General features: G+C 52.2%; 2 protein-coding genes across 3 annotated transcripts; both read right to left on the reverse strand.

The window, feature by feature from the left end:
* Positions 1–1,421: 1,421 nt before the first annotated feature.
* Positions 1,422–20,523, reverse strand: Kcnh4 (potassium voltage-gated channel subfamily H member 4). 2 transcript variants are annotated; one of them, XM_040749706.1, is made up of 17 exons: positions 20,103–20,523; positions 18,082–18,311; positions 17,631–17,777; positions 17,412–17,539; positions 16,035–16,278; positions 15,485–15,642; positions 12,151–12,358; positions 10,394–10,588; positions 9,767–9,966; positions 8,284–8,533; positions 7,464–7,702; positions 6,690–6,728; positions 6,172–6,524; positions 5,794–5,900; positions 4,843–4,919; positions 2,320–3,033; positions 1,422–1,650 (listed from the first exon to the last, which is right to left on the reverse strand). In XM_040749706.1, the coding sequence occupies exons 2-16, from the start codon at positions 18,209–18,211 to the stop codon at positions 2,638–2,640; spliced, it is 2,871 nt and encodes a 956-aa protein (XP_040605640.1). In that variant the 5' UTR covers positions 18,212–18,311; positions 20,103–20,523; the 3' UTR covers positions 1,422–1,650; positions 2,320–2,637. The 2 variants fall into 2 exon arrangements, with proteins under 2 accessions (XP_040605640.1, XP_005087452.1); XM_005087395.4 differs by having other exon boundaries at positions 18,082–18,315.
* A 2,452-nt stretch (positions 20,524–22,975) lies between these two features.
* Positions 22,976–24,413, reverse strand: Hcrt (hypocretin neuropeptide precursor). Its single transcript, XM_005087396.4, has 2 exons — positions 24,299–24,413; positions 22,976–23,451 (listed from the first exon to the last, which is right to left on the reverse strand). The coding sequence occupies exons 1-2, from the start codon at positions 24,317–24,319 to the stop codon at positions 23,080–23,082; spliced, it is 393 nt and encodes a 130-aa protein (XP_005087453.1). The 5' UTR covers positions 24,320–24,413; the 3' UTR covers positions 22,976–23,079.

Here is a 24,413-nt window from a genome sequence, read left to right on the forward strand (position 1 = left end):
CATAGGGACTAGAGAACTAGAGAAATGGCTAGTCCGTGGGTAAGGGTGCTTGGCGCCAAGCCTGACTGAGCTCCATCCCTAGGATGAGGAGAGAACAGACTCCCACAAGTTGTTCTTTGACATCTACATGTGTGCCATAGCATGTAAGAGCCCACCCACCCTCCCCTCAAGTAAGTGAAGAAATGTAATTTTTAAAAAGGAGGGCTTCTTTGGAGGATCCTAGTTGGGATCAAAAGGAGAACTTCTGCTGACTGTCATAGGCTCCCACCCTCCCTTTCTTCCTTCCTTTCGCTTAGGTTTTTCTCTATGTAGCCCTGATTGACCTGGAACTTGCCGTGTAGACTAGGCTGCCTTCAGCTCACAGAGATCCTCTTGCCTCTGCTTCTAGAGTGTTGAGATTAAAGGTGTGTGCGACACCATTACAGACTAAGCTTTCTTTATTAGGCTCAGTTCCCAAACACACCAGGGCTACCTCCACTCCCAATTAGAATTAACTCTTAAACAACGACCTCTGCCTGGTTTCTCTCCACCTATCACTGTAGACAACACCACCCCACCCCCACCCCAGCCCCACTCCAGCCAATATGGGTCAGTCCTATTTCTGTTTCTTCTAATTCCTTCTGTATGAATTAGGATCACTTCTGCTTCTGCTCAGTCCCAACCTCCAACAGTGGTCAGCATCCATTCTTTCTGCATCTCTCTCTCTCTCTCTCTCTCTCTCTCTCTCTCTCTCTCTCTCTCTCTCTCTCTCTCTCTCTCGGACACTATTAAAAGCCTATACGAAACCAAAGCCCACCCCAGAGATCATGTGGCCATTGTGCCTACGGCACCAGTCACACCCTGAAATCTTGAGTCTGTCTGGAACAACCTGCCACAATGCTGTACGCACATCTAATTTCATCTTGTCATCAAGGCACCAGTTTCTCACAACATATATACCATAGGACATGCACAGATCTTCATAGAAATGATGTCAGCTGAGAGAAGTCATTCTTAGCAGGTTCTTGACTGGAGATAAGTTCTTCCCTCCAGCTACCTGCCCACGATAATGCACTCTACCTAGCTCAACACCAAATACCTGGGGAGAAGAGTTCTTTATTCAGGAGGGCAGGGCAACTCCTGGGGCTATCTTTCTAAGTCTAGAGATTAGCTTGGTATCTCCCACATACTGTGTATTTATGGTTGTAACTGGGTGGTGGGGAGGAAGGAGTGTAACAAGTCCTTAGTGACTCATTAAGGTTTCTCCCTTATCCCAGGAGTCCCTGGTGGCGTGAACATGGCGCCAAGTGGATTGGCTGGCGCCTTTGCCCTTCTTAGAGACAGTAACAGGGCCCTGGAGTATGGTGGGGTGTGTCTGCTTGTGTTGGCTCTTTCAAAGCCCTGGGGCTCTCAGATCAACCCCCAGAAACAGAGTCAAGGTGTACAAAAATAAAAATTTATTTCCTATCCAAAAGCGAGCCTGGGGTGTTGAGTGGGAAAGGAAAGCTGGAAGCCAGGGCAGGGTCTGAGCTACCCAGACCCTCAGTTGAGACCATGTTGGAAGGGAGAGGAGCCAGATTTGGCTGGGGTTTGGAGGTGGGGATGGCAAAAGGGTGATGCCAGAGAAGCTTTGAGCTGCTGACAGTAGAAGAGACCACCTTGCATGACAGCCTGCAGAGAGACAGAAACAGAAATATTGATAGGCTCAAGCCCAAGACATTCCTAAGACCCCCCTGGAGTCCACTCTAAGGCAGGGATTGCAAATTGCAATAACACAGGGACCTAACAAATAAGGGAAGCTAATTGGGCATCAGGAAATGATGAACAAACAGGAGGCTGTGAAGAAATGGGGACTATTTCTCAGCCACCCAAGACCAGGTGATTACTGATTTGGCCAGATGAATGTTGACTCTTGGTAGCTGCCTTGTTTTTCTCTCGAGAAGTTAGAGTACTGAATATTTTGTGACTATTATCTGGAGTTTGATGTTGATAACTAATTAAAAAAACTAATTGGGAAAAAATGTTCTTAGAGTCAAAGACACATCTCATGCCATTAGTTTGTTTTCTGTGTGTGCTGTAGGATGAAGTGAGCCCCTCCAGTTTGGTGCTAATAGGAGGCCTAAGATGTCTTGGGTTTCTCAAATAACAGTTAGCATCTAACACACTCCTTTCAAGGTGACACTGTTCTCAGGATCTTTGGCAAGGGACCCAGATTCTGGGACGGAAGAGCTCCATAACACTATCTGTCCCTCTCACTATCGCCCTGCCCGGTCTAATCACAGCCTTTATTTTCTAGGCTAGACCCTTGCTCTTGACCATCCTTTTGTTCCCAGTCTATACCTGCCTCCAAGTCTTGGGAAGAAAGTAGGACATCTCATCTGCCCAGCCCAGCAGGGCACCACGGTCCATTTCATGCCTGCTGGATCCCATGGCCTCAGGTGGTGGCTCCCCTCACAGAAGAGGAGGATGGGGGGTGGTTTAGAAAATGGAACAGGGTTAGACGTGGCCACTCTTTGTTAAAAAGTCCAGAGAATCCAGAGCCACCCAGACCAGCTGATGGCTGCTGACCCCAAGGCAAGAGGCCAAAGAGCCCAGCTCCTCCCTGGATGGCAGGTTGGTGATACCCACCCCCAGACAGGCCTGGGCCTATGGCCAGGGTCAGTGGAACGTGTCTGACCCAGACTGGAAGCTGTGTCTCATGGGGCTTGGGGTCAGGGGAGAAGCCTCTGGCACTGGAGAGGGTCCGAGAGGATCAGGTTCTGAGGGGTAGGGTGCCACCGTGGAAGGTCTCAGCTCTGAGGGGGCGGCCCCTATCTCCACTGTCCCCACACTGGCTGGAGAGTGAACCACAGCCAGTGTAGTATCCTGGAGACCCGGTGGGGGTCCAGACACATGAGGAGAGATGCATGGTGGCCTCTGGTAGGGACAAGGAAGGTCTGGGGCCCTAGCTGAGTCAGATGAGTGGCTTGGGGGACCCAGCCTGGCCTGTAGGAGGCCCATCACTTGCCGCAGCTCCCGGCTCAGCTGAGACACTTCCTGATTGAGGCGGGAGATCTGTTGAAAACATAGCAAAGTGTCTTGAGGATGCCATAACAATAACCAGGCTCACTTCCCATCCCCACACTATGGTTTACAAACTTCTTTAACCACTGTCTTCCCACAACCACCTGGGGAGAAGGAGCGGGGGCTGTAACAGGTAAAGTGCCCCAGTTGATTTCCAAATGCATTTGCAGCAGCAGACACTACTCTCCCTGCTCCCTCTTTTTATGCATTTAGTGTGTGTGTGTGTGTGTGTGTGTGTGTGTGTGTGTGTGTGTGTGTACTTGAGTGCAGGTGTCCCTCTAGAGCAGAGGTCATCATCGGATAGCTTCCTCTTATCGGTCTCTATGTTTTTGTTGTTTTGTTTTTTTGAGGCAGAGTCTCTCCCTGAATCTGGAGCTCACCAATCAGCTAGACTAGCTGCCCAGTATGGCCCTGCCTGCACACCTTTCCCAGTGGTGGTGCTAAAGACATGCATCACCATGACTAGCTTTTATGTGTGCACTGGATATCAGAGCTCAGATCTTTATACTGGCATGGCAGGCACTTTACCAATTCGGCCATCTCTTTGAGACTGTCTCAGATAGCTCAGGCTGGCCTCAAACTTGCCATATAACCATGAATGGTCCTGAACTCTTGATCCGCCTTGCCACTATCACCCAAGTTCAGGGGTTACAGGCACAAGCCACTACACTTGGCTTCCCATGCCTTTTTATAACATAAAGAGAAATACATTCCGTCATAGCCTTGTTCTTAGCCTATCACACAAGCTCAAGGGTCTTTGTGTTTTTCAAACTTTAATGAGTGCAGAATCCATTGAGAAACTTGTCAGAAATGCAGAGCTCTCGGCCCCACCCCAGACATTCCAAACTAGTTAAGCCCCTAGGAACCTGTATTTTAAAGGGTAGTTCTGATTCAAAGTCAGATATGAAAATCACTGGCCTAGAAATGAGGGCAGCCTGAGACAGGGAGCAGAAGCAGGGTTTGCCATTAGCCTTGTGAACTGTAGATAGCTCTACAGGTGCCACCTCTCTGAGCTGCCAGCTGTTTATGAGAACAGAGGCAAGGTGACTCCCAGGGGCTGGGCTTGGTAGCTATGTGTCGACAATACTGAGATCCCTTGGGAAAGAAGTAGAGGCAGTATCTAGCCTAGGCATATAGCATCTGGGCTTTTGCTGACCAAGACTCAGCCATACGCGCACAGGTCCTCTAAGCTTAAAAACCTCTCAGCTTCCCTGTCCGCTGACCCTTCCCCAACACACACACACACACACACACACACACACACACACACACACACACACACACACATCCCAGGTCCCAGGACTGGGTAAAGGTAAAAAGGGAAAGGTCTTGAGCCTTCCTTGAGCATCAGACTTGGTGCTTGGTTGGCTGTAAACGGAGACAGTTGTGGGATGAGGAGATGTCATTGAGTACCTGAGATGCAGAGGGAGTGGACCAGACACATGTGCACTCTTGTCTCATCCTCACGCTCTGGGAAGGACACTTTACTTATTTATTTATTTAGGTTTTTTGAAACAGGATTCTCTGTTTAGCCCTGGTTGTCCTGGAACTCACTCTGTAGAGCAGCCTGGCCTCTGCCTCCTAAGAGTGCTGGGATTGAAGGCATGTGTGACATATTATTTTTCCAACTTGTAGGTGAGGAAATAAGCCCAGCATGACTGTGGGACTCACCCAGGGTCACTTAGCTAGTGCGACTAACTGAACACAGGACTCTGGCTAGCTCCAGAACATGACATGCTTCTCTCAGACCCCAAGACCACATTCTCTGGGGTTGGCAGGGAAGAGCCAAACCATACCCACCTCCTGGTTCAGCCTGCACACCTTTTCCTTCACCTCTTCTGCTGCCTCTGCAGCCAGTTCCCCGCCGGGCCTGGAGCCTGCAGGCAGAACAGGGTGAAAAGATGCAGGTGAGCTCATGGAGCATGACTGCCCAAGTCCTCACTCCTCTCTATTGCCTGACAAGCAGGGAGCAAGGAATAGAAAGCTCTGGCATCAGAGAGATGGGGAAACCAAGCCCAGAAGCTGATTGTGAGGCCCAGCCTTGGCTCTTCCTCCAAGCCCACCCCCACCCCCAGCTGTAGGCACAGGGCATTTTGGCATCCAAACACTGTGTAGTGTCTCTTCTGTGTATGCCTTTATATGTTGGCAGAGTTGTTCCACTTCTCCAAAGGGCTATGCTCTTTCTTTTTAATTACACTTGCTTACTTATAGTTGTGTGTCCTGTGCCCCACAGTGCTCGTGTAGAAATCAGATGACAACTTTCAGAAGTCGGTTCCCTCCTCCCAGTATATAGGCACTAGGGATCAAACTCAACTCATCCAGCTTTACCTTTACCATTGAACCGTGTCACTGACTCCTTACAGCCCATTTAGGAAGTAACCAAAGCATCCCCTCCATTCCTACCACAAACTCTGTTTTCTTTTCTCATTTGTAGAACTTAGCACATAATTATAATTCTAGAATTGTTATCTGTGTATACAGGTGTTGCCCCAACCCCCCACCCCATGCTAAAATGTTGGCAGGATCTGGTTTGACTGTATAGTTCTAGGATCATATGTAACACACATGTCATGGGTGGGTGGGTGGATGGACGGACGGACGGACGGATGGATGGATGGGTATGTGAATGGATAGATGGGTTGATGGCGGCAGATAGATGGCTGGTGAGTAGATGGATGGTAGATGGGTGGGTGGATGATGGATAGATGGACAGATGAATGACTGTGAGTTGAAGTCACTGTGTTTCCTTACCTGAAGGGGGAGCCTGTGAGCGAGTTCTGGTAGACTCTGGCCTCCTGCTGAATCGGAATGTAGAGGCCTCAGCTGTGTTACTGGAGTCTTCAATGCCATCCACTATCCTAGGGGTAGAATAGTGCTCATCAGCACCATGGGGAGGGTCCAGGGCCCGAACAGAGCAGGCAGAAGGTAAATGAGGGAAGCAGAGCCAGGAAACTGGGGAAGAACAGTGGTCAAAGCAGAATGGGATTGCGAGCTGTGATTGGAAAGGCAGGGTTGGCAAATGGGGCAGAGACAGTAAGGAGCACTGGTTGGAACGCTGGGAATGGAGCCCAAAGAAGGTTCTGGAAGCCAGCAGGGATATGAGAAAGGCAAGGAAGGCTGGCATCTCACCGGGGACTGAGGTCCGGAGGTCCAAATGTTCCCAGTGGGGGAATGAGGAGCTGGGGGGGCTTCCAGGCAGCAGAGCCCCTGGGGGGGCTGTGCAGGGAGGGACTCTGGCCCCGGCCAGCCAGGGCAGGGGAAGGAGATGGGGACAGGGAAGGAGAGGAGACAAGGGCTGAGAATGGGGGCAGCTCCTCGCCCAAAAGGCTGACCAGGGACCCCCGAGGTCGTGCTGGACTGAGGTTGGGCAGCAGGAGGGGCCGACGGGGCTTGGGACCAGCCCCAGGCTCCATGCCACCCTCGGTTTCTGTGATGGATGGCAGAGTCTTGTCTGAGGAAGAACCAAGAGTGTCGGAGCGTGGCTGTGGGAAGAGGGAGCAGCAGATATGACCGGACGATGGACAATAGGACCCTTCATTGGGGTGCAACCCTCAGCACCATGCACTGCTCAGAGGAGCCAAGGGATGTCGCCCCCCTCCCAGCCTCTCCACAGAACAAGTTCACCGCACCCAGAAGTTGAGTATTACCTGGGAGAGGCGAGGAGAGCGTGAGAAGCGGCTGAGGCCCTGTGAGGACAGAGCGGGGTTAAGCTGACTCTCACCTCTCCAGTCTCCTGGTACAGCCCCTCTTCACTCCACCTAACAGTGTTAGGAGACCGAGCACACAGGGCCTTCTCATGAGATTGAGCCCGACACCACCAACTCTAACTCCGGAATTCAGAGTGACAAAGTGAGCACCCAAAGTAACAAAAGACAAGCCCTAAGGTATGGACTATCAGCCTAAAACAGAGTGGGAAACATTGGGACGAGCATGGAGGAGAGGAACTCAGTGTGTGTGGGGTGTGGAAGAGTCCAGAGAGGGGCTTCACGAAGCTAGAGTGAGGCTGAGAGGCACTCAGCAATTGAAGGTTGTAAGAGATTGTCAAGGGGCTGGGCGAGGCCCATGAGCTGTGGGCTGGGAAGATGCTAAGTGTATATGAAGAAACAGAAGAAGGAAGTTGGAGTTAGAGGTGATGTTTTTAGGGAGGAGAGAGATGCAAGAGGCTCTCTGGGGCCAGGTGGTGGTAGTACAAGCCTTTAACCCCAGTACTTGGGAGGTAGAGTCAGGTTAATCTCTGTGAGTTCAGGGCCAGCCTGGTTTACTACAGAGTGAGTTCCAGGACAGCCAGGACTGTTACACAGAGAAACCCTGTCTCGCGGTGGGGGGGGGGAGAAGGGAGGGAGGTTTCTCTGGGACTGGAGGAGGTCTGTTCTGAAGGAAGGTACTTTGGTGGTGGTAACAGCCACACAGTATCTACATACACTGTTTTCAGAGCCTTGGCGCAGGTTGAAGGTTAGGTCCCGGGGTAGGCCAGCCCGAAAGGCAGCACCATACTCTGGATACAGCTGCAGGACCTCAGCCAGCCCTCGGCTGCTCAGCTGCTGCAGGTCACAGTAAGTCAGTGCTTTCACATCCGCGCTGGTCTTCAGCACGCAGCCTGCCCCTGACCAAGGCTCCTGCCCCAACTCAGGGATGTCTGCCCCAATCAAGTCCCCCTTCCCTAAGAGCAAAGGAAGGGACGGTCAGCTTGGATGAAGGGAACGCTGTACATCAGTGGGAGGTGGTTCATATATCTGAGAGATGGTCAGTGTACCTAAGGGTGGTTGAGGGAGAGTTAATAAAGGGCGCTGGAAAGAGGCCATCAGGGAACTCAGATAAGGCCCATGGAGAATGGCTGGTGAAGCTGGGCAACAACAGCTAGTGGGATATGTCAGTCGTGCTGGAGAAATGGACAATAGAATTGGAGGATCAATAAAGAATGGCCAGAAGGGTCAGTTCAAGGGTAAAGGTCAGTGGGTTTTAGAGTCACTGGGGAAGCAACAATGGAACTGGAAGACGATGCAAAGGAATAGGATGAATTGACCAAATGACAGCCATTGGTGAGGGGCCAGTGGGTTAAGGGGGGGGCAAAAAGGGGAGAATAGGGGGAATGGCCAAAGGGGAACTGTACTGGATGAAGGGATCAAGGAAGAATACTCCTCTGTAGGCATTCTAGGTATTCACTAGGGGTCTCCCCAGGAGAGTCTCAAGTCCTCTGGGGAAGGTCTTAGGATGGGCAGTGTGTGGTGGTAGGGTTCTCACCAAGGATGGCCAGCACCATGTTGTCTCGGAGCACCTCAAGCGAGCCAGAGCAGACATAGTAGTGAGCCTGGAGGGCATCCCCACGGCGTAACAGGTACTCCCCAGGAGCACAGAATGAGGTCTTGATGTGCAGGGAGAGGGCCCGAAGGCAGCCCCTGCTAGCTGCTCCAAACAACGGCAGCTGCAGGATCTCCCGATTCAGGTGCATAGCAATGTCAGCTCGAAGCTCGTCTGGGAAGTCACGCAGTAACTGCATAAGAGGCAGAGGTCATTCTGGCCATCCCCCTGCAGTCACTTCTCAAATCAGTAAATGAGTTGGGCTTTTGCCAAGGCTCCTTGCATAGTCCATCCCCTCAATCACTTCTTACTTCTACATTCTCCTACATCATGGCAACCAGCCCCTCTTCCCCACTACTCATGCCTGAAAGCCTAACAATGGCTTCACATGTGTATTTACAACCAGCTGATGGGACAACCTCCACCCCATTCTCCCACAGACTCTGCATATGGCTGATGGCCAAGCCCTAGACCCTCACCTTCATCCATAAGCCTAGTCTTCTCCTGGGGTGCCTTCATCTCATCCCTTGACCCCAAGTCAGTCCTAGGCATCACTGTGAGCTGCTCTCTTGCAACCAACTGGAAATTGCCTGCTCTTGTGGATGCTATCCAGTCAAGACTACCATCCGCTTCATCCTCCACCCTCTGCCACACCCCATTCTAGCATCCAGCAGAATAAAACTGCAAACTCAAGACTATTCACTCTCTGGGACTGCAGCTGCCCCAGCCCCAGCTCTGGCGCTGGCACCTCCCAGTACAACCTCCTCTTCTCCAAGGCTCACTCAACAACTTTCAGATCCTTGGACCCATTCACTCAGCTTCACCAGCACTCACGAACCTAGGTTGCTATTGCTCTTTTTTGCCTGGAATGGTCTTCCCTAGACAGACTGATTCTTGACCATGCTGTACCACTTTCTCTGCCATCTTCCTTGTCTCTTCTGGACTCAGACACAATGAGGGCCCTACTGCAGGCATGTCACTGCTGTATGGTTCCATTCACTGTGTGTTTCTTTGCACCTGTCTACCTCTCTCTCTTTTCTTGGCGTCTCCTTGAGGGCAGAAGCTGTGGTGTGTAAACACCTCTAGCGCCCCATCCCCCACCATGTTCAGGATATGGAGAATGAATGGAAAATGGTAGCTTGGCCCACCACAGGCTGGGAGGAAACTGTGATGCCTACCATGATGGAGAGTCTGAAGCCCAGAGAGGGCAAGGTGTCCGTCTACATCCAGACTCAAGCATTCTACTTCCTTTCAACCTCCATGTTTAAGCACCAAAGGAAGGGATTTGGATTTGGCTGGGTGCACATCCTTGCTAAGAGCCCCATGTCTCTGTACGCACTGATTCCCTCCATTCCAATCCTGGAGGTGCAGTAGCCCTTCCCCACCGCACTGCCTCGCGACCGGACAGGGCTCCTGCTCACACTACCTCATTGGCATCGATGCCGCTGTTAACAGCCCATGTAGTCTGGAAGTACTCCAGCATGCGCTGCTTGAGTGGGCGGGGCAGGCGATGCACTCGGATGAAGTCCTTGAGGTCCTTCATGCGGCTGTGGTAGAGCGAGCGTCGGGAGTACATGCGCTGGATGATGGCTGTGACATTCCCGAACACCACTGCGTGCATCAGTGCTGCGTAGGTGGCAACCCGCAGTGTATCAGTGGCAATCACCCCTCCATTTGCTCCTTGTACTCCCAGAATCACCCTCCCTCGGATGGGTCTCAGAGGTTCTGGGGAGGCGCACAGGAGAGCTAGCGGGTTCCTGTGAGCACATCTAGCAATCAGAGGCGGGGAAAGTCGGTGGCAATCCATAGATGGGGCAACCTGTACTCTCCTATCTCATCACCTCTTTAGGTCATGACCTCGGGTGTCTCACCTCTGGAAAGAGGTCACAGTTCATGCTTACGGGTACAGTCATGAACAATGAAGAAAGCTCTATGAAGGAACACGTGACTGGGTGGACTTGGGGGGGGCACCTTGCTTTCACCGGGCCTCAGTTTCCCTAGGCACACGCCTGTATTTACAGGGCTCCCCGGGTGTGGTGGGTGATGGCCTCACCGCCTATGAGCATCGTGCAGATGGAGAAGATCTTCTCAGCATCGGTGTTGGCACACACGTTGCCGAAGCCCACACTGGTGAGGCTGCTCAGCGTGAAGTACAGCGCGGCAATGTAGGCGCTGCGTCGAGACGGTCCGCCTGCTGAGCCATTGACATAGGGCTCCTCCAGCCGCTTGCCCAACTCATGCAACCAGCCTGTGGTATGGAGGGAAGAAGGAAATCATGGCTGACTACACAAGCATTGGAGAAAGCATTGTCCTGATCCGCCTGTCTGGATTCATAGTTACAAAGGAGAGGGACAGTTTGTGCTGAGACAGGAACGGTGCGGAGCTGCTGCTACTGGGCCTGGAGGCCATGAACTGGCCACAGCTGTACTCCGAGGCTGCCCACTCCTTTGACTGTTGACCTTCAACCCCCTAGTATGTTACAGTGTGTTTCCTGTGTGTGTTGGAGGGAGGGTGCTGAGATCTGACCCAGCCAGGCCTGTCCCCGCTATCATCTGTAAACAGTGTCAAGGAGAAAAGAAAAACTATGTCAGGCGGGAGGCAAGCTACTAAAGTAGAGTGTGTTAGAAACCATAAGGTTAGGGGAGCCAAGATGGATCCTAGGGACATGGTTCTCTTAGGACATTTTAGTTGAAGCTCAGGGTATAGAAAATTCATCATGGGGAAGGATGGGGCTTCCCAGGGAGGAAAACATGTACAAAACCCAGAGTGAGAAAGCAGCCAGTCAGGTCCAGGAGGTCAGTCAGTGTCCACAGGCTGTACAGGAAGTAGAGTCGTGGGAATATTGAGCCGCCTGGGACACTGGACCACCAAGCATGGACTTCAGTTTGGGAGCAGTGGAGACCTAGTGTAAGGGTTCAGGTAGGAGCTGAGAGAGGGTATCTATGTTTTTAAAAATTATTATAGATACATTTATTTTATTTTTAATGTGTATGAGTGTTTGCCAACACATTATGTATTTTTACCATGTGTGTCCGGCGCTTGCAAGGTCAGAAGAGGTCATTAGGTCCCCTGTGAGCTACCTATCATATGGGTGTTAGGAACTGAACCCAGGTCCTCCGCAAGGTCAACAAGTGCTCTTAACTCTCCAGTCTTTGTAGCCATCTCTCCAGGCCTCCAGTGTTGACTCATGGGAGACCAATTTGGCTGCAGCAAGGAAAGTGTTCGAGGGGTGAGGACAAGAAGACAAGGAAAACAGTGGAGCCCATTAGTCCTTTGTAGGAGTCACTAAGAGAGGAAGGTGGGCAGAATGGACAAGGGAGTAGAGATTGGAGAGAAGATGCCAGACCCAAGTGGTGGGTCAGGTATGGGCTGAAGGAGAGGAAGGTGTCAAGAACAGTGCCTAGGACCTGACCTACTTTCCAAGGAAACACTGAGGGCTTGGGGCTGCCTCCTGGCCAGCGGCCCCATTAACTGTGGCTAAGGAGGAATTAACAATGGCAGAGAGTCCACGAATCGCTTCTGAGCCTTTCCACACACTGCTTCCTCGGTCCAAAATACTCTCTCTCCATCAGCCTGCTTCCCCTATTGTTGTCTGATCTTGGTCTCCTTCCCAGCCAGGCTAGCAGTTTCCCCCAAGCAGAGCCCTTCTCTTCAAACTGGTGTCCCACACTTGATCCAGAACGAGCACAGGGCATTTTATAGGGTGGTTCGAGGTCTCTGGGATGGGGAGGTGTTAAGTCCTGGTGGCATCAGTGTGGGGACAGGACAGGTGGAGAGGCAGCAAGTGAAAGTCTGGGACTGGTGGCTCACCAATGTCCCAGAGCAGCGGGTCATTGGCCTCCATCTCCCGGCGCCCGATGACATACCAGACGCAGGCCATCCAATGGGCAAGGAGAGCAAAGACGGACATGAGCAGCGTGAGCACCACTGCGCTGCACTGCGAGTACCGCTCCAGCTTCTGCAGCAGCCGCAGCAACCGCAGGAGCCGTACTGTTTTCAGCAGGTGTACCAGTGAGGTCTGCGGGTGGGCAGGAGGGAGACTGTCACCAGGTGCAACTCCCCAGAGCCCTTACATGGCACCCTCCCACCCTCCACCCCCCACCAGACACCCTGGGGCCAGGGGAGGCTGCAAAAAACTGTCACTGTTGTCCTGAGAAAGTGACTGTAGAATGAATACGTCAGGAAAGAATAATTAGCTACCGAGGACCACTGTGCTAGGCATATGTAATCCTCATTAACACAAACAAAACAACATTCAAGCCGGTGGTCCAGTTATCATCCCAGGTCCCGATTTGTTGATGGTGAATGTGAGCCAAGGTCACAGACCAAGGAAATAATGGAGATGCAACTCAAGTCCAAGATGATGGGCACCAAGTCTGTTTGGGATTAAGCTGCCTCATAGAACTATGGGGTGATTCAGAAGCAAGCCCTGGAGGCAGAGGCAGGCGGATCTCTGTGAGTTCGAGGCCAGCCTGGTCTACAAGAGCTAGTTCCAGGACAGCCTCCAAAGCCACAGAGAAACCCTGTCTCGAAAAACCAAAAAAAAAAAAAAAAAAAAAAAAAAAAAGAAGCAAGCCCTGGTCAGAGCTGGGGGAGAGGGGGGGTAGACTGAACGATCTATTGAAGATTCCTGTTCAAAGCTCCAGTGTCCTAGGAACAATCGGAGTGGAGTTGGCAACGGACGTGGAAAAGTGGGATGAATGGGATGGGAACAAACAAGGAGCCTGAGGACCATCAGAGGCTAAGGGCTTTCCCCCTCGTGGCCAGCTACAGGTGAGAAGGAACGCATGGCTTGAGGGCACCTGCTTTGAGCTAGAGACTGGTGGAGCCATACTGTCCAGCAAAGACCCTGGAAACATGTTAATTTTACGTCTATGGGGAAAGGAATATAGGGATCAAAGCCAGGACCTTATACATTCTAGACAAGTTTTCTTTCTTTCTTTCTTTTTTAAAGGCATGAAGCCATATCCCCAAATGTGCTGTTTTTTGTTATAATTATTAACACTTCCAGAAGACCTTCTAATATGGCAGACAAGGAGTGGGTTGGAGGGGTTATATGTGCATAGGAGCAGCTAAGCAGCTAGAGCTGTAGGCTCGAGGGACCTAGACAAAGCCCTCACCATACTTTCGGGGAGCAGGGAAGCAGCATATCACAAAGGCTTGGTACTGCTCCAGAACCACCTCGTGTATCTCTAATGTTAAGTGAAGGGGCTAGGAAGGAGGTGGCCCTGGTTCTTCAATAGGAACCCTTGTAAGCCTTTACTAAAGTCTTAAGATGTAACCCAACTGCCTCCAGCCCCAGAACATCGGCTCCCAAACGTGAACACTTCAGAGCCCCCCGAAGTCACTTGTTTCTATGTCCCACACCCTCAGGGACCTTTCTTGTCATCGTTCCTTTGGATAGAGTATCATTGGCACGGCCCCTCTGACTCTATAACTCTGGTCAGTGTCTGCACCTCGGCTTCAGTGCGAGCTCTCTCGGGCTGTCCAGCGTTGCTCCTCACCCTCCCTAAGCCATACATCTGGAGATCCTGACTACCTGGGAAGCAGGTTGTTTTTTTTGTTTTGTTTTGTTTTTTGTTTGTTTGTTTGTTTTTTGGTTTTTTTCGAGACAGGGTTTCTCTGTGGCTTTGGAGGCTGTCCTGGAACTAGCTCTATAGACCAGGCTGGCCTCGAACTCACAGAGATCCGCCTGCCTCTGCCTCCCAAGTGCTGGGATTAAAGGCGTGCGCCACCAACACCCGGCGGGAAGCAGGTTGTATATGGGAAAGATTATCTAGGACTCTGGAGACCTCCTTCTGACTGAGCTTCCATATCAACATTTAAAAAAGAGTGGAGAACCTTCCCCGAAGGGTTCCACATGATGACATGTGTGAAAATAGGTGTGTGAAATCTTACAGATCTGTAAAGCACTCCCAAAGGTACCAGACAAGAGGGGACAGCGGGAGAGGAGGGACTGGTGGCTCTCTGTAGCAGCCCTCTCTTGCAAGGACAGCTGTATGGCAGGCTGACACTAGTTGGTGGGCATAGAGGCATGGCTACAGGACTGAGGACAGTCAGGAAGCCCTTTTCTGAATGGTCAGGACCTCAGGGCAGACTTACACACACGCACACATGCACGTGTGTAGGAGCGTGCACATACATGTGCACAGCCAGTAGAAGGGGCCCACAGCCCGTTGGCGGCTAGTTAAATCCGGCTTCGTGTAGGTGGTTTCCTGCTATAGCTGAGTGCAGCAGGGAGAGCACACAGGAAAACTGCTCTCCACCTCTCCTCTCCCACAATGGCGAGGGGGCTCGGGGACACAAGGCAAGACTGCCTCACCTTGGACTAGAGAAGACTTACTGTCTGGTTCCATCCTGACCACCCAGGGCTTTTCCAAACAGTCCCCAGTGAAAACACAGGCCCAGGTACACTCCTTCGGCTCTGATTCGCTGCCTTGACTTTCTCTGGCATCTCATCCTTTGCTAGCCAAATCCTGTTCACTCTTAGAGGCTTAGCTCTGCTCCTGCCTCCTCCAGGAACAGTTCCTTCCCAGACCACCTCAGCCCCTGCCCAACTGGGATGCTTCTGCCCCCGGGTGCTGGCCTGATTTCAGAACGTTTTTGCATATGCTGGCATTCTAGCCTAGATCTCCAAGGCCAGTCCAGACTTCATGCAGCTACTGCCCACTCCCATTCATCAACTCTGTGGCTGATGTCCTCCTTCCATTATTCTCGTCTGCCTCACCAATCTGAGGGGGGCTTTGAGTGCCAGCTCCTTGTCTCTTTCTACCATAGTGACCAGGCCCCCCATATAGTGTTTTGCAGACAGCTAAATGCTCATCAGTTGTTTGTGAAATAAAAAATGTGAAAAGTACCACTCATCTGGCATCGCACCAACGCCGCCTTGGTAGTCATAGTTAGCTTTTCGTTTGTCTCAGCTTCCCTCAAAGACTGTGAGCTGAGTTCTCCAAGAGCATAGACCCTTTGGGCTCCTTCCCAGTGCCTGGCTCAGGGCTGTGCCCATGGCAGAGTCAGAGAGGCATCTATCTGCATATGAACTGATAGGAAGGACTGTGGCTGGATTTGTGGTTGCCTCTCTAATGGGAGATGCCAGGTTGGAGTTCAGATGCTAGGATGCATGGTGGGATGGGGGGTCACTCACCACGGTGATGTTGAAGACATACAGCAGGTCAAAGGGCAAAGCAGCAATAAGGTCCACGAAGAACCAGGTGGCCAGGTAGTGGAGGCCAATGGAACGAGGAGCAGAGATCACCTGACCCGATTGGGACACATAGGTGGTGCGGAAGTTCAAGATGATATCTGAGGAATGCAAGAGGCTGTTACTAGGGACCATGGCCTGGACTCTCAGGTCAGGTAGCTAATAAACAGAGCAAGCTGTGAAGGAACACTGGAAACCCAGAATGGAAAAGCTGGGACTCTTGGCTGATCTATAGGGAGGAAAGGCCACAGAGTGAAGGCTGCAGGGCACTAGGCTCTATAGGACTCACAGGGTCTACGGAGGAAGTGTTAGCCTCTTCCCCCTCTGAGGGCATGCTCACCCCTCATTAGGCCCTAGAACTCAGAAAGAACTACAAGGAGAAGGTAAGACCCTTCAAGCTAGGGAAGGGGTCCTGCAGGCCCAGCAGGGGAGAAGGCTTGTCAGGGTGGGTCCCCATAGCCCACCCTCCAGGTTAGTAGGGAAGAGGTCTGACCCAGGATGAAGAGCATCTCCACGGCGATGTCGCTGACAAGGGTGTGTCGGGAAGTGATGGGGGTGTCCTCATCACCGGAGAAGCAGACGTTGTAGGGGACTGTGACCGCAACGTAGAATGTGGCAAGGAGGATGAGGCCATCCCAGACAGCCTTGGGGATGCTGTAGTGGAGGAGGAGGCAGCGGGAGCCCCCTACGGAGGCCACCTTGTACTCAGGCACTGATGGCTTGGGCTCAAACACGTTCTAAAGGGAGAGTGGTGGTGGTTGGGGACACTTGGGGAAAAGAAAAGTTGAGGCTGGGGGAAGGGAGAGTCAGGGGGTAGGGAAAGGGGAAAGGTGGGCATTGAAAGGGTAGCCAGAAAGGGGATGAGAGGTGGGGGAGGAATTCTCATGTTGGCACCTGACGCTTCTGTCTCTGTACCAAGCTATTGTTCAGGGTTTGTTTTGTAATTCTTTCTTGTTACTTCTTTCTTTCCTTTCTTGTGCTAGGGACTGAACCCATGGGACTTGTTCTTGCAAGGCAGGCACTCTATCGCTCAGTTAAACCTCCACAAAACACCCTCAGGACCCTTCTGGAGAAATCAGGTTTTATCAGCTGTGTTTACATGGATTGACCCTTGCCCTCCACAAAAAGATTATAGCAACCAGGCAAATGTCCTAGCCTGAAGGGTCATACCTTCTTTGTAGTTCTTTCTGAGTTCTAGGGACCTAGTGAGGGGTGAGTATGCCCTGAGGGAGGAAGTTTCCCCTGCTGATCCAGAGCCTATAGCCTTAACTGACTGCAGAAGTGGGTGAGAGCCGGGCGTTGGTGGCGCACGCCTTTAATCCCAGCACTCGGGAGGCAGAGGCAGGCGGATCTCTGTGAGTTCGAGACCAGCCTGGACTACCAAGCGAGTTCCAGGACAGGCTCCAAAGCCACAGAGAAACCCTGTCTCGAAAAACCAAAAAAAAAAAAAAAAAAAAAAAAAAAAAGAAGTGGGTGAGAGGCTCCACCCCTTGGCTTTGTCAGGGTCCTTGGGGGGTGGGACATAGGGTGGGGTGCTGGGTCCACAACAGGGGCTTTCTTCCTAAGGTCACAGCAGCTTGTGAGTTCATCCCTCAAGATACAACCCTTATATTTAGGGAGAGGATTACTGCTAGAGCCCCCATGCCCTGAGACATTCCCAGAGCAATGTCAGTCACCTACTGAAGAAAAGGAAATGGGGATGGGGGAGGGGGTTGGGAGCATATGTGACAAAGCAGAAAGTAGCATATGGGAAATGGATGGACAGAGGGACAAACTAACAGAGGGAGACTGGGCAGGCGGGGAAAGAGGGAGAAGATAGCGGGGAGTTGGGCCGGAGGACTTGGAAATACCAGTTGGGAGTGGAACTCACATTATTTGCCTTCACGCTTCCCTGGCCCCGGCGACCAAAATGGCCAGTCAACCGGTGTAGGACAGTCCGGTTCTGCCTCCTGGTGGACCGAAGTTTTGAGCTAGTTCCTTTCCTCCCAAGGGAGTTTTCTATTAGGGAAAAAAGAGACAGAGATAACTTGGGGTGCATCCTAAGACGCTGTGTGTGGAGCAGTCTATTGTGACCCAGACTTATAATTACCATGATTATTGTCCCCATGGAGTCCCGGTGAGCCAAGTCCTGGGCCTCCGCTTTGAGTGATGTCCTTGAAAGAAAATAGGAAAAGCACAACCTCCCCCATCTCGTTCTTGATGGGCATCATGTCCAGGAGACACCAAAAGGCTGAGCCTGTGGGCACAGAGAGAGGGCAGAGGTGTCTGAGCAGTCTTGTGTATGCTTTTGGTTCTCTGTGTTTTCTCGATGTAGTCAAAGGATTTGGTAAATGTTTAGACTGGGAGACACCCAGAGATTTGTCATCTGGTTCCTTCATTTACAAATGGACAGACCAAAGCCCAGAAAAGATAAGGGATGAACTTAGTCCTGCAGCCTGCTTGTAGTCATGCAAAATAAGCCCCAAAGCTCTTCTGTGCCCAGCAGACTCTGGACGAGACCTGGGACTTGGGCAGATGTTAAGCCAGGTCAGGCTCCTCACCATCCTTTCGGTAAAAGCAGATTTCAGCTCGGTGCTCCTGGTGGCCCTCCAGGGCTTTTTGCAGCCGTTGCAGGGCGGGCTCACTGGTCTCTGGGCCATAAAGGAACCGACAGCTACAGGTTTTCTGCATGACTTCAGTGCGGCCGTAGCCTGTGAGCTCACAGAAGCCGTCAGAGCAGTAGACGATGGGAAAGCCACGTGGGCCCTGTGCATTGGCCAGAAGGAAGTTGCTGTCTACAGGAGGGAGAAGTCAGGGTCAGGCCAAAAGAGGAGCTAACTTCCAGATGAGCAACAGTTCCCACAAGTTGTGGGCAGAGATCAGAGAGCTAGAAGCTTCTAGATGGTTCCTAAGGGAGCTCAGGGATGCTCTGAAATGAGGGCAAGGACCCGAGGGTGGCCTGGAGCCTGTCGGAGGACTAGAGAAGGAATCCTATAAGGCCATGTGGTTCATGCTCCTGCCTTCAAGCTGGGGAGCTGTGACCTCAGAGAGCAACACAGAATGGTACTGGCAGGGGCTCCAGCACTCACTCCTGTCTGGGCAAGTTAACTACGGCTCCTGTGCCAAAGCTTCCTTATCTGCAAACTGGGACACAATGTGCCTTTCCCTGGTGGCTGTGGGTTGCATCAGGTAACTTGGGAAGAAGGCTTCTTGGCACTTAGTAAATGCTATTCTGAGAAAGGTAAAAGACCCCCTCCCAGCCACTCAATTCTGGAAGCACATCCTTGGATACTAACTACCGTGGCATCCTCTTGTAACGAGCAAGACAAAGATTCTGATGACATCATACTCTTATTGTTAAACCAAAAGGCAGACAATTTCCAAACTCACAAATGTGCTTAAAGGGGGGGGGAAAGACAGTGGGAGACACATCCTCTTTCTTGCCTTCCAGGAAATGGCCGCTTTTTGATATTTTAAACTAGTTTCAGGGGATCTGTTCCCGGTGCTCAAAGTCAAACTGGAGAAGACATTGAGGTGTGAGCTGCAGCCACCCCCAGCACCAGAGCCTGAGTTGGCTCCCTCTAGCTTCAGTGGATTAGAGGCCCGGGGGTGGGAGGGCACCCAGGGACAGGCTCGGTTGATGGGATATGAGACACAAACAGTACAGGGACCCTAGGAGAGGTTACTGTCAGGGTATGGGGTGGCTGATCAGGACACTTAGTGTGCCTAGGAAGCACTGGGTCCTGGGATCAGCCTACTTCTTCCATCCCAGGGCCCGTTGCCTCGGTGATTGGCGCTATGGAAACAAGGGAGGTGCGGGGGGGGGGGGTTGGAGTGGGGGGTGGGTAGGGCCCTGGTGGCTCGGTTTCCGCCCTCGGCTACCGCTCCCTCACCCTCCTAATGCCCGCTAGGGTTTTGGAGATGGACAAAGGAAGACATGGGGGTTCCAGAGTTGGGAGAGGGAATGGCGGGAGAAGAGGCCGGGAAGGAGCTTTGTGGCTGTCCAGGGTGCTGAACTTGGGAATCACGCTCAGGGCTCAGGTGGGCTAGCAGAGAGTTCCCTTGGCCTCAAGTACTTGCCCCCGCTTTGCCTCACCCACCTCACACGCAGATATCTCACAATTTGGGGGCGCGTGACCTTAATACAGAGCAAGTCTTGCCTAAGTCTGATCTCTCTCTCTCTCTCTCTCTCTCTCTCTCTCTCTCTCTCTCTCTCTCTCTCTGTCTCTCCTGGGGCAGGGGCATCTGGAGTCATCAGACCACTTTGTCCCATCTCCACGTCTCAGATACCTCTATGTACACCCCCAGCATTGCTCTGCCCCGGAGGGGTGGCTCCCAAGCCCCCCCCCGCCGTCTCATGGCACAAAGAGCCTCTTTTGCTTTGAGTCACACCCCCTAACCTTGTCCGCCCCCCCCTCCGCCGCCCCGGTCTCTTGATCTTCTACTCTACGGGGCTCTGCACCCTGCTTCTTTGCCACGATTTTAGGAGTTCCTGCACCCCATTCTCTCTCTCCTGATCACACCAGATCTAGGATACCCACCCTGTCCCAAGGAGACTTGACCCAGCCCCCACCCAACTCACGCGTGCCGTCAAAGCGGGTGGCTATGGTGTCCAAAAAGGTGTTTTGAGGGGCCAGCAACCCCTTCATGACCGGCATGGCCCCGGGTACGGATTCGAGGCGTTGCGCGGGCTGCGTTCAGCGCGGCCTGGCCGGAGGGGGCGCGCTACCGGCAGGGCCGGGGCGCCCCATGCGCCGGCCTGCCTCCTCCCCTCCTCTCGCCGCCGCTGCCTCTCTGCTCTGAACCTGGTAGATCTGAGCTCTTCCCCACAGCACTTCGAGAGCCACCCCCCCAACACCTCCCCACGGGTCAGGTTCTTCCCGGAGGGCTCGGCCCGCGCCCACCACGTGGCTCCGCACCGGGAGGGGCCGCTAGAGACACCCGCACCTCTCCTTTGCGGCCCTCCTCCCAGAGGGGAGCGGCCCACGCGTGTCTCTTGGGGAGAGACTCGGAGACACGCCCACTATCGAGGCTCGAGGTGATGAGGTGGGGCTCGGATGGTGGCCACGCCCTTCTTTCCAGGGTGATCACGCCCCTACGCGTGGTTCCCTGGCTGCTCTGGGTAGCTCCACCCCACGGGTTTCCCCGCGCGACCCACGCTGGAACTGGTGTCTGCTTGATAGTGCCGCCTGCTGGAGTTGGGATGTTTCTTTCTTTCTTCTCAAAAAAGGATTGTTTCATTTATTTATTTATTTATTTATTTAGTGTGGGGGGGGTGCGTACATGTGCCTATGCCATAGCACAGGGTGTTTCCGCAGTCGGTTCTCACCTTTCTTGTAGGTCCCCAGGATCGAACTCAGTTCTTCAGTCTTGGCAGTAAGGGCCTTTATCCACCGAGCCGTCTTGCCAACCCTTATGTCTCTACTTTTGAATTTTATATTACTGTCTTAGGGCTATAGCAAAGTGACACAGAGTGGATGGTTTAAACAATTCTGGGGCCGGGCGTTGGCGGCGCACGCCTTTAATCCCAGCACTCGGGAGGCAGAGGCAGGCGGATCTCTGTGAGTTCGAGACCAGCCTGGTCTACAGAGCGAGTTCCAGAACAGCCTCCAAAGCCACAGAGAAACCCTGTCTCGAAAAACCAAAAAAAAAAAAAAAAAAATTCTGGGATCTAGAAATCCGAGCTCAAGGTTAGAATCCGAACTCAGGGCTTAGATCCCTCTGAAGGCTGTAAAGAATTTTCCATGCTAGCCTCCAGCTTCTAAGAGGGTTGCTGGTGACTTGTGGGTGCATTGTCCTGGTCTTTATTTCCATGTTCATTTAAGTTCCTCCTAAGTCTCTGTGTGTAAGCCAATCCCCCTTTTTATGCGTGCAGTACTCATGCTAGATTAGAGGTCTGCCACACTCCAATCTTATCCTACTTGACTGCATCAGCAAGGCCACTTCCTAAATGTTGAGGGGTTAAGACCTCAGCATGTGAATTTGGGGGAAGCACACTTCAACCTACAGCAGGCATCTTTTTTTTTTTTTTTTTTTTTTTTTTTGGTTTTTCCAGACAGGGTTTCTCTGTATTGTTTTGGAGGCTGTCCTGGAACTCGCTCTGTAGATGAGGCTGGATCAAACTCACAGAGATCTGCCCAACAGGCATCTTTTGCGGGAGTCGCAGAAAGAAATCTTAGCTGGGCGTAGGTGGTGCACGCCTTTAATCCCAGCACTCAGGAGGCAGAGGCAGGCAGCTCTCTGTGAGTTCCAGGTCAGCCTGGTTTACAGAGCGAGTTCCAGGACAGCCTCCAAAACAATACAGAGAAGCCCTGTCTTGAAAAAACAAAACAAAACAAAACAAACAAACAAAAAAAAACCACAAAACTTGCCCCATATCCCAGACTTCCATTTGGTGAACATCTGGTCATATGCAATGGCTTCGCAGCCTCGCCCACCGGCCTTCCAGTACGACATTGCTCACATTCCACAGTACACGACACCACTTTGGAAGGCTCATCGTGCAAACTCATTTGCCTTGCCTTTTGGGCAACCTTACATCCAGTCTTTGCAAGTCAGACTCTGTTCCCTTGTGCAGCTTCCCTGAGCCTCTCTATGCAGGTCCCTACTACAAAACAGTAGGAACTGAGGTTGTAGCTCAGAGGGTAGAGTGCTTGCTTAATATACTCCAAGTTCATTCAGTCCCCAATACTGCATAAGACAGGTGTAGTAGCTGGGCGTTGGTGGCGCATACCTTTAATCCCAGCACTCAGGAGGCAGAGGCAGGCGGATCTCTGTGAGTTTGAGGCCAGGCTGGACCGACAGCCTCCAAAACAGAGAAACCCTGTCTCCTAAAACAAAAAAACAAAAAAACAAAACAAAAAAAAAAAAAGATAGGTGTGGTGGAGCACACGGGCAATTTCAACAGTACTGGGGAGGTAGAGGGAGTAGGATCATTCATGGTTTAAGGGTCATTTAAGTTTAAGGTCATTCTGGCCATTGAGGACAACCTGAAATACATAAGACCCAGGCTTTCGGGTTGGTTGGTGTGTGTGTGTGTGTGTGTGTGTGTGTGTGTGTGTGTTTTGTTTTGTTTTGTTTCTCGACACAGGGTTTCTCTGTGTAGCTTTGGAGCCTATCCTGGCACTCACTCTGTAGATCAGGCTGGTCTTGAACTCACAGAGCCTGCTGGGATTAAAAGCAAGCGCCACCACTACCTGGCCAAGACCCAGTTTTAAAAGAAATAAACAAATAAAGTAGATATCAGAACAACGTGGGACCCATCGGTACCTCACTTTCACTCCACTGCCCCAAGCATGCACCTCAGGACTCGTCAATGCTCCTCGCACTGGATTCTTCCCGACCAAGTATTTGAGACAAGAAACACAAGCTCCTTCTGGGGCCCTAGAGACTTCATAGTTCTCAAGATGCTTTCCCGCCCCCTGGAGGCCTGAACTTGACACACAGGAACAAAGATTAGCCACACCAACAGAGACTGGTTTTTATTGCCGTTTTCCTAGAGAGTAACACAATAGAGCAGAGGGGAGAAGATAGGGCTAGGACAGAGAGTGAATTCGGGTTCAGACTCCGGACCCGCCCCGGGGTGCTAAAGCAGTGGCGGTTGTGGTCAGACAGCGGCGACCAGGGCAGGGATGTGGATCTAGCTCTGCGTCTGCCCGACGGCCCATGGTCAGGATGCCCGCAGCGTGGTTGCCGTTGGCCTGCAGAAGGCGCTGCAGCCGGCCCTGAAGGCCTGGGGGTCCAGGCCGCCGCTTTCCCAGAGTCAGGATGCCCGCCGCATGGTTGCCAGCGCCGTGCAACAGTTCATAGAGGCGGCAAGAGCAGGTCTTCTGGCGACAGCAGTCGGGCAGAGGCTGTGCGTCCACCCCGAGGGACAGCAGCGCTGGCGGCAGCAGCAGTAGCAACAGCAGCATCATGGCAGCCCAGGGAATCTAAGGGGACAAGAGACAAAGTGCAAATAGGTTTCAGTCCATTCTCAGTCAGCTGGGAAACCTCTCTTTGCCGGAAATTGTGCCTGGCTGTCACTGAGTTTCCTGCATCTGGCTCCTTCTTCAACTCATCCTTCAATCTACAGGCGAGCCATCTGTAGGAAATCCTCATAGACTTCTGCCAGCAGAATAAGTTTGTCCCCTGTAAACATATTTAAAGGCTTACTCCTCCACCTGCAGACAGGTGTGTCTGAGTCTGTCTGAAAGAAACAGGTAAGCTTAAGAAACAAAGGATTTGCCGGGCGTTGGTGTCGCACGCCTTTAATCCCAGCACTCGGGAGGCAGAGGCAAGCGGATCTCTGTGAGTTCGAGGCCAGCCTGGTCTACAAAGTGAGTTCCAGGCCAGCCTCCAAAGCCACAGAGAAACCCTGTCTCGAAAAACAAAAAAAAAAAAAAAAAGGTTTATTTAGTGTAGTCCTTCCCTGTACACACACGGCCGGCCTTTGCCTTTGCCTTTGCTGGGAAAAACTGAACACTGTGGCTTTGGACCAGTTTCTCACCCTCTTGGGACAGCTCTTTCTCACTTACAAAGTAGGCATTGAGCCATCCCTACTACCTGAGGCTGTTGAGTGGAAGATATAAACTGACAAGCGCAAAAGCTCTGTAAACACGATCCTTTAAGACAATGAATGGCATGCCTAGTGTTAAGCAAGCAGGCTGCCTCCTGCCAAGATCCCACCCAGACTCCTGCCTCAGTGCTACATGAGAAAGATCGTCCTGGGTGCAGCCCCTGGGCAAGCACTCTAGTGACCTGGTTTGATGAGGTTCAGCCCTCCTCCTAGCTCTTTACCTTAGTAGAAGGAAGATTCATGGTGTCTGGAGCTCAGGGCAGGGGATTCTGGAAAGATGGTCCCCAAGAAGTCTGAAGCCGTGGTCCACTGTGGCCTGCTTCCAGGGGCCAGGGG

This window comes from Mesocricetus auratus, unplaced genomic scaffold (genome assembly GCF_017639785.1).
Source record: "Mesocricetus auratus isolate SY011 unplaced genomic scaffold, BCM_Maur_2.0 Super-Scaffold_100007, whole genome shotgun sequence".
Taxonomy (NCBI): Eukaryota; Metazoa; Chordata; class Mammalia; order Rodentia; family Cricetidae; genus Mesocricetus; species Mesocricetus auratus.